The sequence below is a fragment of the Cynocephalus volans genome, chromosome 13, assembly GCF_027409185.1.
Source record: "Cynocephalus volans isolate mCynVol1 chromosome 13, mCynVol1.pri, whole genome shotgun sequence".
Classification (NCBI taxonomy): Eukaryota; Metazoa; Chordata; class Mammalia; order Dermoptera; family Cynocephalidae; genus Cynocephalus; species Cynocephalus volans.
In genome coordinates this window covers 29,810,314-29,831,456 of record NC_084472.1, presented here as the reverse complement: position 1 = coordinate 29,831,456, position 21,143 = coordinate 29,810,314, and the positions used below count along the sequence as shown (strand labels likewise).

The window sequence follows — 21,143 nt, the reverse complement described above, 5'->3', positions numbered from 1 at the left end:
ACAATTCATTTTGAAGATTAAAATTAAATACAGTAGTAACAATTTGTTTGATCTGAATGCTTTTTGGTATAAAGAATTAAAAAGATCTCTATGAAAAGAAGAAGGTCCAAATATAATTTTAAATGATAAGCATAGTAGATATTAATTTATAAAAGGTTTCGGTTTCAGTTTTTAATGTTCTAACAATAGTTACAACTATATGTTGACAATTCACCACAGGAAAAAAAAAAGTGGGTAATTTACTAATACTCAGTTTAAGTTCTCCCTATATTTTTTAAGTAAAATTTTCAAGGTATTACTAGTATATTTTATACATATGTTTAGCTCACTTTGTTAAAAAAATTAAAACTGACAATATTTCATGTTTAATGTCTTTATTTTTTCCAGAATATTTTAATATTGAAACCCAAATTGTTACTTTGAGAAAGGGAAAAACAGAGACATGAAGAGACAAACATTTCATTTCATTTAACTTATGGTATTGTGAGCAGTCACTTTTGTAGGCAACGCTTTTTTTTCTTTGTAGAAAAGAAGAAATAAAAAACAAACAGCACCATTAAAGAATGCATGATCCCTGAATTCTAAACAAAACACTGTCTAAAAATTTTTTAAATGCTTGTTGCACTCAGTCACATTTAGTCAGGTATCAAAGCAAGCATAACAGTATATTAAATTGTACCAGTCTTACTGAATCAACTGCTCCCCCCTTCTGAGGATTTTACACACCTTTTCTGAGTTTTTCCTGTGGGAATAATATATTCTTTGGTAGAGGAGTGAAGGAGGGTTTTACTTTTCTGGATGTTGATATAAAATGTCTATGTCTATTCAGGGCCTTCGCCCCCAATCTGTGTTTGTCATGCATGTTATGTTTGGGTTGATTTCACATTTTGCTGTTACACTATAGGAGTAATACCGCCTTTTTTTTTTTTTTTAAAAAAAAAAAGGCATTAAATGGCTAATGTCAAACAGATGTAAACATTCAGAATACTGACAAAAAAAAAAAAAAAAAAGCAAAAACACATTTAAAAGAAAAACAAAACTGGACCGAAAATATAAATCAGATTAGGTTTCCATGAAGCAGAGTAAAAGTACAGCAGTCCAAGGAAATTATGGCAACCAAGTAAAGCACTTTCTTTGAAACATTCATGAACAGTACATATACAACAAAGTTTTTCTACAGTCTAAATTATTCTGCAACTATCAAATATAGTACAAAGCGAAATAGTATGTGCTATAAAAAAGCAGCTCCTTTAAATTATAGTAAAAATGCTTTTTGTTCGTTTTACAGTGACACAGCATGAGGACTGAAGACGACAGGATTTTTATATTCAGTGACATTTTGGCTACACAGGCCCCTGACAGTCTGAGTTCCTGTTCTAGGACTCTTCACATTGTTCTCTGGGAACACAACGGGCAGTGACTCTGGGCTCCGCATGCCCAGCGGGGACATTCCCACCAGGCATCGAAGGAACGCGGTGCTGAGGCCCAGCACCATGGAGACGGCACAACCCTAAGCTCGGCTTCAGATTCTGAAACCTGGGACGTCACCATACCACGGAGAAACTGGGAAACCAGAGGCCACAGTAACTTCCTCTTTTGAAACTGTGTGAGTGTTTGTAAAGGAAACGGGGCTGCAGCAACGCGTATTCTTACTCTTGACTGCATTTAAAGCACCATATTCACCAGCTTGGTTTTTTATGTTTATTTTGAACTGAGTAAGAACATCCTAGGTCCAAAGTCAACTAAATCTTCTATAGCTCATCCCAGAAACACATACCGCCACATACCAAAAGTCTTTATAGCAACCAGGCTCAACCTCATAGGTTTGTTTTCAAGTTTTTTTTCTTCAAACTAGACCTTAGCAGGGAAATAGTATATATATAACTATGGTGTTCAGTTCATCAGAATTTCTGCTATTCTCATTTTGGGGAAGGAAAATTATTTTCATTTTGAAAATGAATTTGCATCAGAACGCTATTAACATGCCCATTAACTACCTAAATGTCTTTATACACCTCAGGCATATGCATATCATATAATAGGGGGATTGGGGTATAGCAGTTTTATTCCTTCCCCTGCTCCAAAAGTGCTACTTAGGGAAATACATCCTTTGTGATTTAAAAAAAAAAAAAAAAATTGCATGTTATATGTGCAAGTTCCATTCCTGATAGGGATAAAATAGTGTCCAGTAATCAGGATAATGCACACAATAAAATTTGCACATTACACCACAATAACCATGTAGTAAATAACATACTCCATTTGCACATAGGCAGACACATGTAGAAATCAGAAAACTAAGAATCTACTCACCTAATTCAAATATACTGGCTTTTGTATATATATTAAATGGACGCCTATAAAATACCTGACCCACATTTTACTTCTGAATTTCTCTTCTTTCCATTATTTCTTTAGCCTAAGATTAGTTTTTCAGTTATATAAACCATATGAGAACACTAGAAATTTGAATTGGGGCAAAAAAGAGCAAGGGCACAGAAAAATTTTGCTCTTTGGACTTGGATGACAGAATCCATGCACTATCAACAATTGATTCTCCAAACCTATTATGCGAAAAATCAAAACATAGAGAAGGACACTTTCCTTTATTCCCAGTAAGCAACTTGCAGGCAGTATTCAACTGATCATGAGCTCAGCATTACATCAGCCTCAATTGTACCTCACATACAGAGTACGAAGTTTTCGTAGACTGGAGTTTCTTTCAACACCGTGTCAGTTACTGATGTGGTAGTTTTCAATCTGCTGGTGTAGACAGTATCTGACACTGGTATAGCGGCGACTGAATTTGGAAGGAATTTGCATGCAAATGTCTATATTATAGGGGTGTACCGCTGTGAGACTAAGAGCTTGATCTTCAGAATCAAGATGATATCAGAGCCAAGCAGACCATAAAAACACCACTGATAAGGACACCACCCAGATGCAACCTGGCGAGCAGAGTTAACTAAGGATCCGCTGGAATTTATGCTGCATTCCTTGGGAAGGGTGGTTAAGGGCATTGCTAAATTTCTCAGTCATTGATTTTAACTTTAATGATGTGAAAAACAGAAGTGACAGTACTGAAGCACCGAGTCACAGCCACAGAGGCAGGCCTTTGTTTTTCTTTCTTTCTTAAGATAACATGTCTTTCACTATCAGCAATTGTTAATAAGAACGATGTCTCTATCACCTAAAGAAATTTGGCAACGTCACAGTAATAAATATGGAGAATAAGAACATATACCATAGTCGATTATAAAAATTCACAAGTGGTCCCCCCCCCCCCCCCGGGAATGTAACTTCTGCTCATTCCAGTCAACTTTTAAGATGTGTTTTAAGGGAATGTCAAAAAGTTTACATTGATTACGATGATCCCATGTAAAATATGTTATTCTTACCCTGGATACAGATGATGTTTTCCCCCCCATGTTTTCTTTTTTTTTTTTTTTTTTTAATTCTACAGCCACAATCAATGGGTTAATGGCACTCGATATTTTGTGCTCTGTAATCTGAGGTTAAATGGGCGTGGTTTTTGTTTTCTTTCATCTTCCCACACGTGCATGTGCTTTTGAACTTGCTTTTGGGAACAGGACCTCCTAAACTACAGCTGCTCTCCGCATGAGGGTGGCCAAAGCATGTGGAACGTAGCTCAAAGACTCAGCACTCGGACTTTACTGGCTAAATGTGGAAAAGAACAGTAAGATGCAGTATCCCTTTTTCAAAAGCAGCTCCACACCCCCAAATATGAAGAATTACTGAGTTCACCTGAGGGAAAAAACCAAAACATGCAATACCTAGAACAGTTTTTTAAGAAGGGGTTATTTCAGAGTCAAATATAATTACAGATTATAAATCATGAAAAAAAAAAATTGTTCTGAAAAATGTCAACACGCCAGCCTCCTGTAGTCCCTTCTATCACGGATTACATGTTTAAAAAGTGGTGGCCAATCTCGGTGAAGTCAGAAGCCAGAATGTACTAGTGGCATCAATAATAAAGGGCTACAATGATTTTCCTCCATATTTTAATAGCTAATAATTGTATTACGGTGAATAGGATGGAGTAATATTTACATCATCAACCCATTTATGTGTGCATATACAGCATTTTATTGGTTTGCTTTTAATTTTAGGGCATTTTTTTCATACTTGCTCTTAAAAGCCACACATGAAGCTCCAAAATGCTCTGGGCCTATGGCCTTTTGTTGGCCAATTCATCTTATATCATCAGGTGTCAAAGGCCTATAACCAGATTACTGGGTATGAGGTACATGCTGCAATTTCAGGTGTAGGACACATTTCACTACAATATATGTCCAAAATCCAAGGCAGACCTAGATACTCTGGTTCAGTCTCAAAGAAACAGAGCAAAGAGAATAAATAATAAGGACAGTGGATTTCATTAATGGCATACTTCCTGTAATGTATCTTTTGTGATATGAGTAAACACAAGGAATCACATATTTAAATCAGATTCCCCTTTCCAAATAGGATCTAATCATCATAGTAGAAGTAGGTCCAGAAAAGTCAACTGTAAAAACCCTTGCTGCAGTGGCTAATCCACAGAAAAATGCATAACCACCTGAAATTACTTTGACCATTCTCTTTCCATATCTGCATTTCTGGTTATTAATTAAAAATGTCACTTGCCTATCTACACCCAGGTTAAAAAAAAATGCACCAGCAACTTGTCTACACATGAACAGAAACTTTCCAAAGCTTGGAACGGAGACTAAATATGTCAAAGCTATGCTGCTGAGCCATTCGGTTGGGGTGAGTCCTCCCCTTTATGAGAAATGGAAGAAAATAATAATCCCACAGAGAAAGATAATTTGCTCCAAAGCAAAATAAATTAGCATGATATAAATCACCGTGTTACTCAATTTGTTGTGGCCGATGCTGTTTGGCTTTTCTGTGTCGAAAAGGGATACTGCATCTTTCACTCAGCTCTTATCGTACAACCAGGCAAGCTACACAGAGTTTGGAAGGACCTATGCAGTCATCATGGCAGAAGGCCCCACAGCCTTTGCACACAATCATGGCTTTCAGCCGGCAAGAGCATTTGAGTTCCAGTTCATCTGCATTGCTGCTGTCGGCAAAGTTCTGAACGGGCATCTGAGCATTCTGACTGGGCAGACCCGTGGCAGGATTGGAGCCATTTCCCAAAATCCCAATGGACTTTTCAATTGCAGATGCTGCCCTTTTGAAGCTCGTGCTACCAAAGTGTATTGTTGGATAATTTCCACAGAGCTGTGGTTGTTGCTGCACCTGCATTTTCTGAGCAGCTAATTGGGTAAAAGGCTTTTGTGGCTCAGAGAGCAAATAGGAAGAGAAATCTGCATTTTTTAGCGCAAATGCTTTTAACTGTTCTTTCATTTCATTCTGGTCATAGGAAACTTGCTTCATGCCCAGTTCACAGCTGCTGCTTAAACCTTCCTCAAAAGAAAGAGGTTCTGATTTTATATTGCTACATATGCCCGTGGACTGCGGCCAACTAAGTCTCTTAGTGGTTTCCATGGTAACTGGCGGTTGTTTTTGATCGGATGGGACTTCTGCAGTAGGGAGAGGTGGAGGTAGTGGAGGTGGTGGGGGAGGAGGGGGAGGCAAAGCCAAAGGTGGTGGGGGAGGAGGAGGGGGAGGTGGTGGCGGATGCACTAGCGTTTTGTTTGGCATTGCGTGGGCAGTACCTCCCACCTCGTCACCTTCTTTCATGGGCATATTGGGGGATAACATGTTGGCTAACCTTAGTTGGTGAGGTGCTGGAGAAAGGCTAACCTCTCCCAATCCCTTTTGTTCCAGATGCCTATTGAAGGTAAATGCACTACATCCCACTGGGGTCTTGGAAGGGGCCTGCAATAGAGCTGCAGTAGGAATGGGGCCCCTGGCAGCCACAGGCATTTGGTAAAACTGCTGTCTGTGGGACGTACCAGCATCAGGGTGGAAGCCACCATTCTTGTCGACATGGAACAGGTTCTGCTGGAAGCTGCATGAGGGGAGCAGCCGCTTCTGCTGTTTGACCTCAGGGCTGTGAACAATTCTGTTCTGCATGGAGTGCTTGTTCAGCCAGTCTTGCTTAAATGGCTGGCTATGTCCTAGCTGAGCCATGCTGGCATTGATGACACAAGGCACCCCTTTAATATCTGGGTCCACCAACAATTTCCCTGCTTCACATTTCACTTGGGTGTGTTCCCCCACAGTCCGGGCAACTCTCTTTTTGGGGTGGTTTTCTCGCTTCCTCATTTGCAGTGGTACAATGGTCCCAGCCAAGTAGCCCCGACCATCTGGATTTGGAGAGTTGGACGGCATTTCAACGACGTTCCTCTCTGCTGCTGTTTTACCCGCTGAGGTAGTTTGAAGAGGCAAAGGAAGCCTGTTGATTTCGAGCTTGGCTCCCAACCTGGGCTGTGGCAACACTTTCTCCAAAGGCAGGTTGCCCTGTAGTAACTGTGTCACTAGTGGATTGTTAGCCTCCACAGACGACAGACGACAGCTCGAGCTTGCTGCACTGGGAACTCTTTTCAGGGTGTCCGTAGCCAAGGAAATAACCTCTTCCATAGGACTCATGGTGGAAGCTTTCACGTTCTGTGCTTGTTGTGTACTAGAGGCTACCTCTGCAGCCGGAGGAGGCAGCTCAGGAGCAGGGAAGCCCTCTGTGTCCATTCTAAAGCCCTTGTCCACTTCGTGAAGTTCGGATTTCACAGGAAGAGTGACATTCGCTATGAGATTCCTAGAGTGAAGTTCTGACATGTTCAAGTAGCTGGCGTGTTCAGTTTTGATAGCCTTTGGACCGCTCTGCTCTATGTAGTCCTTCTGTCTACTTGAACCCGAGTGACTAACCAAAGGTTGTCCTGTGCTCCTCATCACATCATCGTTCCAGCAGATCCGGTTACCTGGGTTACACTGATTGCTACAGGCTGTGTCTGCTTCACCTTTGAAAGTAGTTGGGCCACGTGCCTGCTCGGCAAAGCTATGACTAGGAGCAGTCGCCTCATTTAACTTATCTGTAACCACAAGGGGTAATTCCCGAGGACCTGTGCAGGTGGCCTTCAATGTTTTACAGTCTTGGTTTACTGCAGAAGCCCCAGTGAGACTAGAACCATGATCTCCGCCTTCAGTTGCAACTGGCTCAGGCCTGCTGATAACAGATACCTGAGGACACGCCGTAGGCTGTATGCAGGCCTCAGTCTTTGCTGCCCTGTTCTGGAGGTCCCCGCTGGCTTCTGCAGTTTCAATGGAGACAGTCAAAGACAAACTGGAGGTCAACGTGGTGCTGTGGTCAACAATGACTTTGCATGGAATAGATCTGTTTATGGCTGTTGGGGCAAAACCCCCTGGTGGCTGCTGAGGTTTCCCAGAACTGTCTGCCCTGTTTCGAAGCCCTGAATTTTTGTCCAAGCTTTCGGCACTTAACTTGGGAGGACTGTCGTAAGAGTTTATTGTTAGCATGTTTCCAGTAAACATTGCGACGGGTGGGCGTGCCACCAGAGAGTCTGTGACTGCTACTGAATCACTGCAGCTGAGGGCTGCTCGCACAGTGGTACCCATGGATACGGTGGCCTGTTCTTCACTCCCAGGCATGGCTATCTTCTCAGAATGAAATCTGTTGCTAATGCCCTTTGGGGGAATCAAGACAGAGCTAGTGGAGAGATGGTTTGGCAAATTACTTCCAATGGAGGGAGTTGGCACAGAAGTGTACTGACTGGTGACTAAGTTACTGGCATTGCTGTTTGATATTAACAACTGCTTATCATTCATGGAGCTCGATATGCCACAGCCCTCTGTAGTGGCCGGAAGAGCAGTGCTTTCAATACATTTTGGTATAATGGCTATGCATGGAGTGTCAGTTCCCTGGATGGTTTTTAACGTGCTTATATCACAAGCAGAAGTTGTAGTGTTTGCACTGTCAACAGACATTAGAACAGAGGATTTATCAACAGAACTCACAAAGGGATGTTCTTTAATTGCTCCTGATATAGCAGTGCTGCAAACAGACACAGGGACAGAATTTTTATTAAAAAGCATGGGCACACTGCTATTTTCAGAAGAGGTAGATGAAACAATTTTCTCAGATAAATGTGACACTGCTATGTTTTCATCAGAACTATGCACAGATAAGTCAGTGGCAGTTTCTGGAAGTTTAGTGGGGTTAAGAGACTGCTGTAATACAGTGGTGGTCTCCCGGAGGTGCGCAGACTTGTTGCTAGGAGATCTGCAGTTTGGATTGACTATAATGACACCAGTTGAACCTTCCATTTTTGTTTCAGGGGTAGAAGAGACTTCTAAGTTTGGAAGCCCTTCTTTTGAGCTGAGTGGAGGCAACCGGGTCTCCTTTGAGGTCTGGAAGAGGTGGGCTCGGGCTTGATGCTTTGCGAAGAGCTTAGCCTTTGTCTGCTCTTTAATGTGTGCTAGAGTTCTCACCTTTCCACCCTCTCCTGGGCTCCCCATGGCTCCAGAGACGATGCTTGCTGCAGCGGCTACAGCAGCAGCTGCAGCAGCCTCCCGCTGGGCCCGGGCTTGTTGGGCACGGGCCTTGATATCTGCGAGGGTCCTGGCTCCTGTATTCCTCCCCCCACTGACGGATGTGCTAGTGGATGCTCGAGACTCTGGTTTGGACACTGGTTGGCTCTTGATAATGAAAGGTGGCCCAATTTTGGAAAGCTGGATCTAAAAGAAGGAGAGAATAGAAAGGTAAAGCACTTCATACACAATTGCAGAGGAGGCATGTGGAACACAGTAATGCAAGGAAAAGGACTAGCTGTATTCTCTTGTAATGTGGGATAAACTGCACCTAAACCCCTGAACGGGCCTGTAGAGTAAAAAGTAACAACGATAAATGAAGCATATATGTGAAACATAAGTTTTTAATCTCTGTTTTTAATCTACAAAAACATCAATTGGTGACTTCATTTCGCATGAAAATGAAGCATCTTAATGTTTCATATAAATGGAAACAAAATCCATGCTTCTTAAAATGAGGCTAGCTACAAAGACTTAGTGATATTTAGTTTTCAAATTATCTGCCTTGCTGTCATGAAAAACTGGCACCTCAACTCTATGTGAGTTTATCTGTCTTAACTTGACCCAAAGAAGAAGCCCTGGCCAAAAAGCTGGAAGACTAGAATTCTCATCCCAACTTTACACAAAGGAACTTTGTGATCTTAGGCAAATCAGTATGTATCTCGGTTTCTCCAGTAATCTCTCTGAGCCAAGGGGTCTATAGTTTTTATGTGCTCTCATGCCACCTAGCATGCTGCCTTATACATATATAATCAGAACACAAGAAAAGTTTGTAAACTCAGTTGTAAAATGAGACTAGTTATTTCTGGTCTATTTCCTTCACAGAGCTATTACAAAGATGGATGAGACTATATTTATGAGAGTGCTATGTTTTCCAAAGGGATGAATTATTATTACGTTTTCATAAGAGCAAGGGCAACTCTGCTTTTCTGCCTCTCAAAGAATGTATGGTTGAGCAGTTTCTTTTGATATTGATAATTCATGATCTTTTGAATTTCATACATGTCCCAATCTAGACTATTCACCTACTCAAGCTTTAATTAGAGACTCATGAAGTCATCACCCAATTTATGAGGCACAAAACCTAACCACCAGCATACGAAAGCAATGCTGTGATGTTCTGGTCGCTAAGAGCATTCTTAGAGTCAGAGATTTCTACAGCTGGAAGGGCGCTAGTTAAAAGTTCCTTGCTTTACAGTTGAAAAAATTAGGTCTGTGGAGGTGAAACAGTCTGCCCCTATGGTCATATAACTAGCAAGTGGACTCCCAATTTAATGCTGTTAACATGTACTCTGCTTCCACTTTTCCTTCTCTACAAGAAGCTTTTCCTAAAAAGCTTCTCTCTCTCTTCCTAACATATGTATATTTACATTATAATTGACACATACTACAGGATCATATCAATTTAGAACTATGCTTTGGAACTTTGATTGATGCAATTATCATCCTGAACTATCTTATTTCTCATTATCAAACTGCTCTTAAAGCCTCTCTTCTAATACAAGGGCCAAGAAAAGATGAATTTGGCAAGAGGATCCAATTTTCCCTTTTAAATGTTTCCCTTATTCTAAAAAACGGAACACATTTAGAAAATTAAACCTAAATATCCTTAATAGCTTGAGAACAAACAAATATCAAATATGCTTATAGTATCTATCTACCTATCTATCTTTAAATAAAGTGCATATCACTCTGAAAATAAGCTTTTGAAAAAAAATCAGACTGGTATGTTTAAAAATATTTCCTCGGAAATAGTGTAATATATAATAGTAGTATAAAATATATTTATGTTATTCTTTCCATTGCATCAGAAATTAAAATGCACAGCGGCTTTTTAATTGGAACTTAATGTTCATCTTTTACATCTCTAGAATCTTATTTAATAGGGACTACTTTATTAAATAGAATAACTACAACCACACTCTTAAAAGTCAGCTTTATGAAGAGATAATGAGTCACATATAAGTAGAGCGAGCAGAGCAAAATAAAGAGAAATTCTTAAAAGCTCGAAATGTTTATAATTCTAGAGCAGTCCTATGATGGAATCATCTATGTTATTGCATGACAATATAAATGCACTTAGATAAAAGCATTAAATAAGTACAAATTACAGAAAGCAGAAATTTTTTTTTAATTAAACAGGTCTTTTTTTATATATATTAACCTTAATTTTCAGTTTAGTAGGTGACTCAATTTATATAAAAGGTTTGTTTTCTGAAAGTTAAAATTCACCTGGGATCAAAGAAAGTATATAACCAGAAATGTCTGTGTACAAGGCTTTATTATTTTGTTAAGTTAAAGACCTCTTTATTATCTTGGAAATTAAAAAAAAAATAGAAGTTGTATCTATATATCTACAGCATTCTCCCGCAGGGTTCAGAAGGCAATTTTACTGATTTATTCAAGAAATATTTCATGAGACTCCACAATAAGCCAGGTCCTCCCTGCTAGGCAACGGTGGTGTTATATATTTATTGGAAATTTAATGAAGGGATAATACACAACTTCATCTCCTTAGTGTTTGCCACTGACTTTAGACTACTTCTTTCCCTAGTCCTATTGAACTTTTATACGACACTGAATTATCTTTCACATCTTCTCATGTTTATATAAATCTCTGTCCTACATCTTGGAATCCCCAAAAGCCCCGGTGACTCAGTGGCCTATAGGCCCTCCCAGACCCTGTTATCTCTCCATGATTCTTTTCCTTAAATGCTGAGGTCTAAATACATGCTCGTATCTGAACTTCTCATATGAGTTCAATGCATAGTCTTAAAAAGGATCATTTACTATTAGACTCGGGTGGTAGGAAGATTCAATTATAAATTGCCACATAAAACCTGGAAAGAGAAAAACCTAATTTACTCTTAAAAAATTAAGTTTCTCAAATAGGAAAGGCTACCTATGAAATTGCCTATTTTAAAAATACCATACCTTGAGAGGGGGAACTCTGGGTTCCTCTCTTGGAGGCTGTTCTTTCTCAGGTGGGCTGCTAGATGATATGTTCCGGATTGACTGATCATCTTCTATCCTTGCTCTCTTTTCCTTACAGATTCCAAAACTGTGCTGCTCTGCAGTTTTCCTCTTTGAAATCTCTGAATCTCTATTTTCATTTCTTATCCCATCAGGTGACCTGGAGGGCTCTGAAAACTTGGAAGCATGTGAGGTCTCCAACCAATTCTGTGTGATCCCTTGCTTGTGTGTTTTATTTCTAGAGCCTTCTGAAAATGAAGCCTTATCTACTGATGAGACATACTGTTTGTCCTGTAATTTCGCTGATGGAAGCTCATTTCCTCTACTCTCTGTCTCTTCAGAGAAGACAGATAACTCTAATGGTGAGGATATTCCTTTCTTTTCTGTCCTTTGCAGGACGCTGTGATTTTTGATTTTTATCATTTCAGTAGAAGGGAGTTCTGGAATAGAAGCAGGGTAGGGCTTCTCCATCTCAACATGTGATTTACAAGGCTGCTGACTCAGGGTCTTACTATGCAGTTCTTCCGATGGAAAGGCTTCGGGAGCAATGGAAGAAGCACTCGTGTTGATGGGTTCAGGAGCACTGGGCAGAATCTTCTGCTGGGAGGTAAGGTTCTCCCCCAAGGGTTTTGCAGGGGCAGAAGGCTCATCCTTCTGTGGAGAGAGTGGTTCTTCAGATATGGAAGGTGACTTTCTTTGTTGGTGCATTCTTTCGTTTATGGAAGAATTAGAAATTGGAGATGTTTGTGAAGGAAGTGGCAAATTGGACACAAAAGTGGTCTCAGACGTGAGAAGCATGGAAGACACTGAAGAAGTTTCTGATGTCAAAGGTAAATCCGACATCGGTGATGTTTCTGATGTCAAAGGTAAGTTGGATACCGGCGATGCTTCAGATGTTAATGGTAAGTTGGACATAAGAGATGCTTCGGATATTTCAGGTGAAGTGGATATTGGAGATATGTCTGACATCAGAGATGCATGAAGGTTTTCATCAGTTGGGTTTCTCTGATGATATTTGTCTGTATTTTCAGTGCTGGACACCTCAGAACAAAACGTTGTCTCAAGCGAGGCTGGAGCACATGATTCTTCTGACATGGATTGGGTTTCCCCTCCTGGGGATGGCAGGCTGGTACAGGCTCCCTCTGGGCTCTCTGAAGAGAAAGAAGTTTCAGAGATGCAAGCATTTTCAGAAAGCTGTTCATCAGGATCGCTCTGCAGCTCCATATCTACAGAAATTCCTTCATTTGGAAACTGGGCTTCTAGAGAAGATGACCCTGTTTTTATTTTTGCAGCATTGTCATCTATTGCAGTTTCTGGCTCCTTATGTTCTGTGTCACTGGCATGAGTCACAGACGGAGTGGAAGGAAGAAGAGAGTCGCAGACTTCTAACTGATCAATAACAACTGACATTTCTTCCTGGGGAGGTTCTGATTTCTCTTCTATCTTAACTTCGATATGCGGCAAAGTTTCTAAAACATCATTCATCATAACACAGGATTCCAAGTTATCTTCAGGAGGTGCTATTTGGGGTTCCTCATGAGAGTTGGCTGGGCTTTCAGACTCCTCAGAAAATTCGGGTATTGTCTTATGATTTTCATCCTGGCATTCACAAATACTAGTCTCTACCTCTTCTGCAATTTCTTCCTGAATCACAGATTCTTCAGGGATCAAGATATCCTCTGACTCCGATTCTGCCATTACATCCTTAGCTGGGACCTCTACCATAGGACAAAGAGTAGCACAAAAATCAGGCTCTGGAGAAGCTGGACTTTTCGTGCTTTTTGGCTGTTGTTCTTCCAGGACAGTCTGTGAAGAAGAACCAGGTAGGCCAGAGGTTCCACATGAAGAACTACTTTCAGCTCCATCATTGTTTGGTCCAGAAGTGAGTTTCACAGATTCCTCTCTTGACATGCCCAACCTGAACAAAATTAGAGATAAGAAATTATTGTTCAATCACAAAACATGAAAGGTACAACTTGGATTTCTTACAAACATAGTACTCAGAAGTAAATGCATCAAATTAATCTTACAGTTGCTAACACTTAATTTATGTAAACTAGTTGATTATGATGTAGTTTCTCTGCTGCTTTTATCATCACAACTAAAACTCTACTTCTGGTTAAGAAAGATATAGATTTTTATTTTGTGAGAAAGGGGATATGAACTTTATCAAGTGTTTGCAAAAGAATAAGAAAATTACATACAACAAAAAACTGGAAAATATGGGCAGAAAAGCAAAATAATACATAAGATGTAATTTTTTAAAAAAATCAGAAAGTAGAAAGATGCCTTATAGTAAAAAATTATGTAATCCTCAGGGAATGCAACAGAACCAAATAATTAAGATCAATGGAAGATGAATAAAATTCTTTAAATTTTGAAATTGAAATGACTTTCAAAGATTGGTTCTCTTAAACTACCCTAAGACGTGTTACTCAATCACTTATTTTAGCATCTCAGAGTCTAACCTGAGACAATATGGAAATTTCATTAAAGAATAATAAAACATATTTGAGGTCAAAGTTATTCTACCAGCTAACATTTGTGTGAAGCAAGACTTTTAAATTCTTTCATCTCTTACTGTAAAGATATTCCATACAAACAGTAAAGAAAACCAAGAAATAATCCAGCCTAACATTCAGGTCTTAAGGCAAAGCTAATCAGAATTATAATAGAGGATACTGTAAATCACTGTTTTCTGTTATATTAAGTTACAAGGTCAGCATCAGATAGTAAAGAAATATGCCACTCCAGATGAAGCTAAATGAAGGTACAGGCAATAACAAAGCAGGAGAGAGAACATTTCCAGAGAAAGAGAAGTGAAGAAATGCAGCTAATGATGCAAGAAAATACTTCACTGAAATCCATTTTCCCTTTCATTTAAATAAAATTCTCAAAATGAAAGGGAAATAAAATCGAATACACTTTTTAGACATTTGATCCTTTCCTTCTTCAATTCAGAAGGCTCTGAAAAGAAGTGGGAAGACACGGCCTTTACAATTAGTTTCTTTTCTTTCAACTTACCCTAAGATGGGATCAAATCAAGCTCCAGTTTATAACTGTACTATACAGAGGGGAACAGAACATTACAGATAAATTTAAAGCAGAAGATATCAGCTAGAAAAAAGGCCCCTTGGGACTGGGTCAAGCAGAGGTACCACTAATACTAGGTTAGGTATATACACAGAAATCTAACTACTGACAGCCAAATTTCTGCTAGTTGGTTAATAACGATATTATTAAATAAAGAAATGGATAACTACACAAGCACACACACACACAGAGATGCTTCAAAAAGTTCATTGAAAGATTCGTATTAACTTTTAATTATATTTTTTCACAAACCTTTTGAAGTAACCTTGTATATGTATGTGTGTATATGAATGCATGTGTGTGTGTGTGTGTGTGTGTATATATATTAAAAAGCAATGTATAAAATATGCTTATGGCGACATTTTATTACTTTCATAGGAAAATAGATTTAACATGGCACAAGGCATAGAAAGAAGATGCTCACAGCACACTCCATATCACACAAAGGAAAACCTTGACCTTCAGAAATCTAGACTACAAATTCACTGACCGAGCCCCATAATTCTGAGTAAGCATATACAATTAGCCCTCCATATCTATGGGCTCTGCATCCACGGATTCAACAAACCTCAGATAGAAAATATATATTTTTTTTAAATTGTGTCTGTACTGAACGTTTTTCCTTGACATTATTCCCTAAGCAAAACAGTGTAACAACTATTTACATAGTATTTATATTGCATTACATATTAAAATTAATCTATAGAAGATTTAAAGTATACAGGAGGAGGTGCATAGGTTATATGCAAATACTATGCCACTTTATATCAGGGACTTGAGCATCTGCAGATTTCGGTATCCACAGGGCGATCCTGAAACCAATCCCTCATGGATACCGAGGGATGGGAGTACATGGGTGATCTCTAAGTGACTAAAACAAATACAGAACAGTACTATGTTATTAGCATATTAAGCCAGTAAGAGTCATAATATATATCTAAAACTGAGAACTAAATCAGACAGATATTAACTGGAGACAAGCCTGAATGGCAACATTCTTGAAAAAACTTAGAGCAATGAAAAGACACACAGTGTCAGTCAGCTGAAAATTGTCTGATGCTAGGGAAAATCCCTCATATATTGGAGAAATATAGGTAATCTGGGTGTAACAAAATGAAAAGGATAGTTAATGAAATGTCCAAAGCACATGTCATCCAATATGTAATCAAAGACAGAAAAGAACAAAAGACAAGTCCAGTGATTTGATGGGACAAAAACTATCAATAAACTACAGCAAAAGAAGGGTCAAGTAGAAGAATTTCTTGTATTCGGAGCTACTCATAGTAGCTTAGTTATCACCTTCTAGGGCAGGGGCCTTAAACTGATATCCACTGGAGTCTATGAAGACCCCAAATTTCTTGCAAATAACTGTAGATGTGTATGAATTTTTCTGAGAAGGATTTGCGGGATTAAGATGCTGAGGAAGTTATTTAACCTCACTGTATACACCTGGCAAAATTGCTTAGCTTCACTCTCCCTCGGTTTCCTAATTGTTGTTTTAAATAATAATAATAATGGTATACACCTTACAGAATTGTTAGGAGGATTAAATAAAATAATATTTGTAAAGCTGTTAGAAAAATATCAGAGCCAGAGTATGCTCAATGGTTATTTGTTGAATGAAGGAAAGCTCTCTGTAATGCAAAGTCACTAGAATGTAGGCTCTCTGAAGGCCTAGGAAGCCCTACAGAAGACTGAACACCTGGCACCTAGAACAGTGTCTGGCACAGAGGAGATGTTAAATAAATATTGTTGAATTGATAAGAGAATGAGTCCATTAATTAACAAAAGTTAAGGACCAGGGCTTTGGAGGTAACTGACTCAGTTATGTTTCTGCCATTCCGAAAAGAGCTCTCCCAACATTCCATTCTACAGACAAAAGGAGGAGAGAGCTCCTGAGGGGTCTTCAATCTCCTCTTCCAGGGTTCTTAATCCTGCTGGGCATCAGCATGACCTAGAAAGCTTCTAAGATTATGGATTCCTGGGCTCAACTCCTGGAGATTCTCAATCAGTATGTTTGGGGTGGGTTTGGGAAACCTATACCTACTTTTTAAATCTCCAGTGAGGATTTTGATACAGCCAGGCTTGAGTGATACTTCTGGTGACTATAAGTGAAGACATATAACTAGTTTGCCACATTTTAATTTTTGAGAAAAGACATTATCACTATTCAATTTTGCTTAAGTATGTATAAGGATACTTCAAGATATTTGTGCAAAAATGGAATTAAAGGATAATACGAATTTTCCCATGAACTCTTGGAAGTACCCTCATATATACATTCTAGGAATCCTAGCACAGCAATCAAAAACAGGCCTTCCCACTCAGGAGTCCTGCTAATTAGGACAACTCACCAAGGCCAGCCTGCTCTGAGTGAGCAGTCTGTGAATCATCTGATTCTTTTTCATTAAGAGCTCTCAGGTGAGACTCCTTCTGGCATTTTTTTTTTTTTACTCCTCCCACTTACTGGGGGAATTTTGTGAAATGAGATCAAATGGCATAAGTTTTACCACCTCTGTGTCTGTGACACAAAATAACAACTTTGAAGCATTAATTACGTATGTGGGAGTTAGAGCACAAATTCCTCCGCTAAGGGAGATCTGAAGTCACTGTCAATAGCAGGCTCTTACATCCCTCCTTTCTTAGGGATCTGATTGTTTATGAGACACTAATTCTGCCCAAGTAGAATATGTCTCTGCTAAGTGTAAGACAAAGGTGAAACTGCTTTCAGGTTAGTTCCGTTACTACCACACTTACAAGGGGACTTCAGAAAGTTCATGGAAAGAGTAGTAGTATCTTTTAATTCTACCCTCAGTCATGTGTCTGGTACTACAGGTAACTTTAAAAAGAAACACATCCACACACACAAGTAATAAATTAAAAACAGACACAGATAATACTTGAAAAGGAAGATGGGTAATGTGAAGAAAATATCTCAGGGTCTCCCCCAAACAAGGACTAAACAATGATTAAAATGTATATGGACAATATTCCTTGAAAAATATGAGATTTAAATATGTGCCTAAAACTACTTAACTTTAAAGTATTCATTAATGAAAATACTTCAAAATAAAAAAACCCAACATAGGAAAATTTTACTAAAATCCACTTAAGCAAACCAAAAATGACTTCTATAGGATTTCATGTGCTGTTTTCAGTCTGAAATAAATTTTCATGAACAAGTTATAAACCCTTGAAAACGCATTTTTTAAAATTTAAGTGCTGATATGCCACTATAATTTTATCCACAATTTCTTACACCAAGGGACTATTGCCTTTTATCACAGGTTTATTAAGTTTTACAGCATATGAGCGTGCTATGTGAAGCAGAGAATTACATTTTCATTTCCTTCTAAGAGAAATGAGAAAAAATGCTCTAGTACTTACTTTTCTCCATAAAACCTTTCAAAGAATTTTTCTTTCCAAGGTTCTGTTTTCTTTTCCTTCTCAATTTCTTGCCTTATCCGCAATTGCATTTCTGGGGTAAACTCTCCTGGAAAGAAAATGCTAATATATTAAGTAAAAGTAGTCACATCTTTGCCAATTAATAAACATGTAATTCATTTGAGTAAACTTTTATGGATGTTGGAAAGTAAAATGATGAATAATGATAACATTTTTACAGCTTCTCTTTTTATGAACATCACTCAAATAGTCATTTCATTGTTGATGAACTCTAAAATGTATTGCATGCCAAGGGCTGCAAATAAAAGAGTGTATATTCACTGTCCGCAAGGAAATCAGTCTGGTGGGAGTAGAGGCACATAGTTGACTGTAATATAATGTCAAAGGCCTTGCACAGGCCATGAAATTAAATGTAGTGAAGGCATAGAAGAGAAAGCACTCAATTCTGCCTAAGTCAATTAAGGAGGACCACATGTATGAGATGATTTAGCTTTTGAAGGATAACCAGGCTTTTATAAAGTGATTAAATCACAAGGCACAGAGACGTGAATATGTATATATATTCTTTTGAGTGGCCAGTTATGACTAGAATGTAGGATAGAATGAAATGGGAAAGGACAGCTAAGGCCAATTACCCAATGTATGTTCTAAAGAGAGTTCATTTTTCTACAAGAGACAGAGGGAGGTCCTTGTGGCACTCAGTGGGGAAGGAATATGGCCAAACAAGCAGCTCAAAAAGATAGGTCTGACAAGAGTGAAGAAATCTAAGAACTCCAGGTAGGCTACTGAACAGCACAGATGAGAGATGAAGATTACAACTGGACCAGGAGCAGCAGAAATGCTGAAGATGAGTCAGGCATAATTAACAGTTCATGGCCAGATAGGCTTGGGGAAAATTGAGAGGGCCAAAGGTATCATTAAGGTTTTAAACTGGGGAACTGTGAAGACATGGGTGACATTACAGAAAGAAAGAGCAGGAGGAGTAGATGTGAAAGGGAATTTAGGGGGTTGAATATTGGGCATTTTGGTTTTAAGGTGCCTGACATCAGCTCGTGAGATCCAGTAGCATTTGGAAACAGAACACTGGGGATCAGGAGAAGGGGACAAGGGCCACATTTGGAAGTTCTTGGTATACAGGCAATAGTTCAAACTAAGGTGGTGACTGAGGCTGCTTAGAGAATATGTATGGTTAGAAAAGAAAATGCTGGAGACACGAATGTTTATCTTCACATAAATGAACAGGCACTCCTGAAAGAAGCTGAGAAAGGGGTTGTCAGAAATGTAGCCACAGGAAACTATTTGAAATATATGATGAATGTTTAAGGTAGATAGTCTCAAATTTGATGGGATAAAAAACAAATGAGAAATTGGAGGAGGAACATGAAATGTAAGGATTGAAAAGAGGAAACTGGGCTTGGACTTTGCCATTAGCAAGTCATTAGTATTCTCCATGAGGGACATTTCAGTTGTGAAGAGTGGGTCCACACCTGACTATAACAGTGTGAACGAGTAGGGAGTAAAAATGGGGTAGCAATGGGTAGTTTTTAGTCTTTCAAGAAGCTTGGTGACTAAAGAAAAGATAAGATGAAGTGGTGGCTCCAGGGGAAGGAAGTATTAAAAGAAGTTTCTTTAGGTTCCAGGATATTCAAGAAAATACGTAATGGATCAAACAATGTAATTAAAATTACCATTCTAAATAAAAACTTGCTATATCAAAAATTTTTATTATGTCCCAGATAAAATCATGCTTTCTTCAAAAATATCGGACATCAAAAATGCCATATATAACAAAAGAATTAGTGAAGTCTATTGAAATGGGATGTAAATTTTTACTAAATTAAAATATATTTCAGGGAAAAAACAAGACTTGGAAATCAAAATTAGGTGCAAAGCTCGGTGTAGTATGCGTACTCCAATGACACATAATAAAAGAAAATAGAAATTTACCTTCTGCCAGCCGCTGTTTCCACCCTTGTGCTGCATATGCAAAGAATTCATTATTTAGAGCTGAAGTACTGAGGCGTAAAATTCCATCACTTCCCATCTAGGAAATAAGCCGACAAAAACAAGACTCCATCAGGAATCATTCAAAGCAAAAGTATGCTGGAAAGAAGTGAAAGCTAAGTGGCATTGGGGTGTGTGTGTGAAGGAGAGAGGAAAGAGAGAAAGAAAGTACATGGCAGGAGTAAGGGAAGAGAGAAACCCAACAAAAGCTGAATCTCCTAAGATAAAAATTGCATGCATTCTGCTTACTGATGTAGGGGATGGAAAGAATTAGAGTGTTGTCCTTGATTGGCATCTTATGTAGTTATGGAGGGAAGATAAAACACATAAAAAGTTAAATAATGCCAAGCATTAAGTGAGCGGAAATTAAGACATGCAAAAAGTGAAAGCTGAGGGAAGATACTTAGGTGGAAATGTGTGGTTAGGAAGAACTTGAGGCACGAGGGTGGGACTGGTGCGGGGTCACAAAACAGTAGGATTTGGACAGAAGAGCTAGAAATTGGAGCATACAGTATACTGTCAGAGCGTGTGAGCTCTATTGCAGAGGCAGTAGATCATAAACAATCAGTAACTGGATGATTTGTGAAAGTACAAGGATGCTTTAGTCTGGTAGTCAAAGACCAGCAGACTGTAACCCAACTAGATTTTCAAAAATTTCCTCTTACTCCCATACGCATAATTCATATATGAGTTATCGTAAGTTCTAATTACTATTACCTCAGAAAACACACCCAGATTTCTTCATCTTTTTGTCTGTTTATGACCTTCTCCACACTTCATCTTCACCCACTGACATACTATTCCTTTGTCAAAATTTAATTCGAATAATATCTTCATGAATGTGTCAGATAAACCATCATGTAGGAGCAAAGGACAATACTGAATCTAAAAGTAAGCATTATACTAACTATTTAAACTGGGTAATGGCCAATGGATCCCAGAAAAGAGAGACATCAACATATGCTGATGACTGACATGACACCTTTAGGAAGGCCACAGACTTGAGATCCTGAGATGCTGCTTCTAACAAGATATTGGTAATCACACTAAAATATTCAGTACACTTGGAACATTTCAGGTAAGGTTCCACTTATTCATTGATTCATTATTTACTCACTCTCAGTTGTTTCATTTATTCACCATATTCTTACTAA

The 21,143-nt window shown here is 38.8% G+C and overlaps 1 protein-coding gene across 1 annotated transcript in view; it reads right to left on the bottom strand.

Moving 5' to 3' along the window:
- Positions 1-4,947: 4,947 nt before the first annotated feature.
- The window catches only part of ASXL3 (ASXL transcriptional regulator 3), a 148,898-nt gene continuing 132,702 nt past the window's right edge, over positions 4,948-21,143 (bottom strand). Inside the window, exons 8-11 of the mRNA XM_063076442.1 lie at positions 19,933-20,029; positions 17,968-18,073; positions 11,449-13,405; positions 4,948-8,661 (exon numbers count right to left, since the gene is read on the bottom strand). Coding sequence (XP_062932512.1) covers positions 4,948-8,661; positions 11,449-13,405; positions 17,968-18,073; positions 19,933-20,029 — 5,874 coding nt within the window. The remainder of the gene's footprint in view (positions 8,662-11,448; positions 13,406-17,967; positions 18,074-19,932; positions 20,030-21,143) is intronic.